Source organism: Camelina sativa, chromosome 9, assembly GCF_000633955.1.
Source record: "Camelina sativa cultivar DH55 chromosome 9, Cs, whole genome shotgun sequence".
Classification (NCBI taxonomy): Eukaryota; Viridiplantae; Streptophyta; class Magnoliopsida; order Brassicales; family Brassicaceae; genus Camelina; species Camelina sativa.
Genome location: NC_025693.1, coordinates 17200165 through 17205204, shown reverse-complemented (window position 1 = coordinate 17205204; position 5040 = coordinate 17200165). Strand labels below are relative to the sequence as shown.

The following is a 5040-nucleotide window of genomic DNA, read 5'->3' as shown; positions in this document are numbered from 1 at the left end:
TTGAAATCGTAGTTTAAATGTAGACCACATATAAATCCTCACCTTTAATCATTTAAAAAAAAAAACAAAAAAAAAGCTTGACCTAGAAATATTAGTACACCAATCGAATTTTTTGGATCACTAAACTAATTCTCAACAATTTTAAAGTACAGTTCTAACTTCTGAACCAAAAGTAAGATGACGACAAAACACAAGTAGGAATGAAACTAAAGTTTTGGTTACAAAATATAGAAGAATTAAATTTGACAAATATTGTATAATGTCATATTTATTTTCAGCTTCAAATTTTATAAAGTATAAAAGAAAAAATCAATTTTAGTTATACTCTTACAAAATATAAAAAATTTAGTATTCAATGAGCTTAAGAAGGATTTAGTATGTATAATCCCTTTAAATGTTATGATCATATATGTAAATCTAGAACTAAATGTAAACATATTTATTAAATTAAAATGATAATAAAATCTACCAAAATATATCTATATAATAATAATGTAGGGACTAGGGAGGCTGTAGGTATATTACGTAGGAAATAACCATCGTTCATTGGCGTGGTTTGACAAGTAGAGACGCAACTAGCAAGGTTAGACTCGTCATTCCAGCTTCGAGTCATATGATTTGTTGACAAAAAGGATGAGATTGTAATTTCAAGAAACAACAAAAAAAACAATTGTTTAATCGGATCGACTATTGAACTCAAAATGCTATAAACTCGTCGCCGTTGCTTCAAGCTCCAAGGCGTGTCCAAGTCTCTCAAGTCTTTCTTTGCATCTTCTTCAATACCAAATCCTCAGTTTCCATATTTTTCATTATCTTCTCTATAGTCACACTACTCAACATATTTGGTTACATAGATAAAGCTCGTGTGAAGAAGTCTTGAGAGATCCGTACACAAAGCTCATCGGACGTTACTTTTTTGCTTCTGAGCTTGACGAACATATTAAGGTAATTCATATTTTTTTTTGTTTTGTTATACAAAGTGTTTTTTTTGGGTAATTATAAAACAGAGTTTTTAAGTTTTCTTATATTTTCTCGTCCGATGGTCAATATGGTATATTCTAAAGATTGTTACAGATTATGAAGAATTCTTCAAATCGTAATATACGTGCGTCTTCGTCGTTTAGATCTCTTTCTTCATCGTCCTCGAGGGTTCTTTTCTATGTTTTTAGCATTTTTTTTTCTAGATTCGAATCTCAATTGATTCTGTTCTATTTTTATTTTTATAATCTGTACTAATAAAACTTAATTTGAATATTTCAAGGATATTTTTGTTTTTGTTGCATCAATAAAAAATAATAATTATCCACATAGATAAACTTCTAAATATCACGATATACTTTTGATGAATTTTCCAAGCTATGCAATTTGCACTCTAAGGAATATTCCTTAAAATATACCAATTTAGAGGTAGTCATAACTCATTATTAAAGGTAAAGAAAATTTAGGGTAAAAATTTAAATAATGAAGGTAACAAATCTGATTAATTATTAAAGTAAATCCAAAACACTTCAATAATAGTTTCCTCTTGAGAGATTTATAGAGACAGTACAAGTACAATCAATGATCTGTCACTAGTTTCGACACGTTTCAAGAGATTCCTCGCTAGATGTAACCTTTGCGTAACGCCAAGAGTTGTAAAAGTATAATTCTCTATGAAAATTATGGAATATACTCTCTTTTTGAGATTTTTCATCTAATACTAATATTTATTTATCTAACCTTTCAGAGATTTGAGATTTGAGAATTGAAGAACAGAGTATTCATGGGTTCGTTGATGCAATCTGAGCCAGAGATGGAGAAGAAACCAGTAGGGATTCGATTCTTGGAACGTATCAAAGGCTCAAAGCTTTCTTACAATAATTACCAAGCCGTAGTGTTAATCGTGACGTTTCTCGCTTACGCTAGCTACCACGCTGCGAGAAAAACAACAAGCATTGTGAAGAGTGCTCTTGATCCTCAGTCTCCAGATACAGGTCTTAACTCACTTCTTTTGAGATTCACTTCTTTTGGATCCTCCTCCTCTGGTAAATTAGAAGGTGGTGGTTGGGCTCCGTTTAATGGACCAAATGGCACGGTATTGCTCGGTGAGATCGATGTTGCGTTTCTTGCGGTTTACGCTTTCGGGATGTATTTCGCTGGTCATTTGGGAGATAGGATGAATCTAAGGATCTTTTTGACGGTTGGAATGGTTGGTACAGGATTGTTTACTTCTCTGTTTGGAGTTGGTTACTGGGCGAACATTCATAGCTTTTACTATTTCTTGATTATGCAAATGTTAGCTGGATTGTTTCAATCTTCGGGTTGGCCATCTGTTGTTGCTGTGGTTGGAAACTGGTTTAACAAGAAGAAGAGAGGTTTGATCATGGGAATATGGAATGCTCATACTTCTGTTGGTAACATTACTGGCTCCTTGATCGCTGCTGCTATGTTGAGATATGGTTGGGGATGGTCTTTTGTTGTTCCTGGTGTTGTCATCGTGTTGATTGGTTTGGTGAACTTCGCTTTCTTGCCTGTTAGTCCAGAGCTTGTTGGAGCAGAGCGAGATGAGGATGTTGTTTCCTCGTCTGAGAAGATCGGAAACTCGGTTAACGAGCCGTTACTATTGAGCTCGTCGGATTCGGAAACCGATGACAAGAAACGAGCTGTTGGATTCATTGAAGCCTGGAAGATTCCAGGAGTTGCGCCTTTCGCGCTCTGTTTATTCTTTGCTAAGTTGGTTGCTTACACTTTCCTCTACTGGCTCCCTTTCTACGTTAGCCATACAGGTGATTTTTGTGCACATTACTGAGTTAGTACAAAACCACTAGCTAGACTAGTTGTTCTGTTTATGTAACTGATTAGATTTTTTTTGTATGTGAAAATTTGCAGCTATTGAAGGTGAGTATTTATCAGACGAAACAGCGGGGAATCTTTCGACAATGTTCGATGTAGGAGGTGTGGTTGGAGGAATCATGGCTGGTTACATTTCAGACAGAATTGGAGCAAGAGCGATTACAGCTGCTAGTTTCATGTACTGCTCAATCCCAGCTTTGTTCTTCTACCGTAGCTACGGACATGTATCGTTATTAGCCAACGCGTCGCTCATGTTCCTAACCGGGATGTTGGTAAACGGACCTTACGCTTTGATTACAACGGCTGTTTCAGCTGATCTTGGAACACATAGCTCGTTGAAAGGAAACTCGAGAGCTTTGGCTACGGTAACGGCTATAATCGATGGAACGGGATCCGTAGGCGCGGCGGTTGGACCGTTGCTAACGGGTTACATATCGTCTAGGAGTAGCTGGACCGCGGTTTTCACAATGTTGATGGGAGCTGCGTTTGTGGCTGGACTGTTGTTGACGAGGCTGGTTATGGCCGAAGTAGCCGAGAAGATAGCCGAGTCTAGGCCATCGGAGGAATGTAGAACTCCCGTGGACCACGAACAGGGTCACGTGATGGAAGTATGATCATCAACTTATGATCGCCATTTTTTTGGTTGCGTTTTAAGTTGTGTGTAATTTTCTTAGGGGAGATCTCGGACCGGAGTTCAGGTCTGTGGGAATTTGTAAACATGTAATCTGTATTGTGATGTAAATAATTTAATATATATTACCGATCTTGATTTGATCAATTTCTCAAGAAATGAATCTCCAAATTGCCGTGGCTTCGAGAAGATTAACTTGGTTCTGCAAAATGACACATAAAATTATGCCAAAATTTATTAACGATATGTAAGTGATAGTAGTTCAACGGTTAACAATTTGTTAATACTAACAAATTCATTTATGTTTGCAGCCGATGAGGTGAACAAAATCATTTGTGGAATGGAACTGTTTTTTATTTACCATTCATAAATTTGTTCGTAAAGTAGTATGGACCAACCAAAAAAGAGAGAAAAGAAACTGCCATGGACCAACAATAAATTGATCCGCTACCAATTATTGTCAAATCTATAAATCAAATGGTCTAGTCTATTGATTATTTGGTCCACTTTTTGTTAGCAGTTCAGAATCAAATGGGGAGATCTTTTATGGCCGTATAACAAAAATATATAGAGGATACCATGCGACCATGTTTTTCATATGTTTTCTTAGTTCAAAATAAATTGGTACGCCACTCGGCAAAGGATTCTCATCAAATATGCGTGGACGTCAGAACAACCAAGTGGAACACATATAATCGATACGAACCAAAACATTAATATATACCATCAATCCATCATGTCATTTGTATTAAATTTACCTTCAGTACTATAATTATAGTCATTTTTATATCATAACGACTGTAAGCACTCTGATTATAATATAAATAAATAAACATAAATTAAGGACATTAACTAAGGTGGAAATCTACGTACCACTAAGGACCACAGCTTCTGATATTCAGTATTTGATATCGTGGTTTTAGACCACTACATTTGATTAGTGATTTGTTTAATAATAGCATAAAATGTATAAGACTAACTAGTGTGTCTTCTAAATATGCATGGACCACATTCTTGACAATTCAAAAATAATTAAATGCACACACACACAACCGTGTAATTGATAATGATAGGTTAGGTACATTATAATCAAATTAAGTAATCGGATCCCACTAGAAGCTGCGTAATTATACACATGACGTACGAAATTTCTCGATTGAGAAAGCTTAATATTTTATTTAAACAATCACTTCGATGTACTGTTTATACGAAGAGTTAAAATTGATTCTTTAAAGCCAATTAAACCGCAAACTCTAGTGGTTTTATGTTATTTTATGTAGATACAATCATTCTAATTTTCAACTACTTGGTTTGTGTTGTGGTGTACTAATAACAAATTTTCAATATCATTTACTCATTTGAGGCTACATGTTAAATTCTTACGAAAACTTGAATCATAAAACTAAAATTAACTTGTTAAAATAATACTAATTTACACGTCCGAACGAGTACGACTGAATATATTATTTGCTCCAAGTCCAATGAAAATATAGGAGAACCACTTCATTGAACATGACATGGCATCAGTTTTCATATATACGTTTTTTTTTTTTTTTTTTTTTTTTAAAAAAAATTTT

General features: G+C 34.7%; 1 protein-coding gene across 1 annotated transcript; it reads left to right on the top strand.

Annotated features, from left to right (window-relative positions):
• LOC104711201 (putative glycerol-3-phosphate transporter 1) lies at positions 657-3610 on the top strand. Its single transcript, XM_010427881.2, has 3 exons — positions 657-945; positions 1727-2765; positions 2869-3610. Exons 2-3 carry the CDS (start codon positions 1763-1765, stop codon positions 3444-3446), a joined length of 1581 nt encoding a protein of 526 aa, XP_010426183.1. The 5' UTR covers positions 657-945; positions 1727-1762; the 3' UTR covers positions 3447-3610.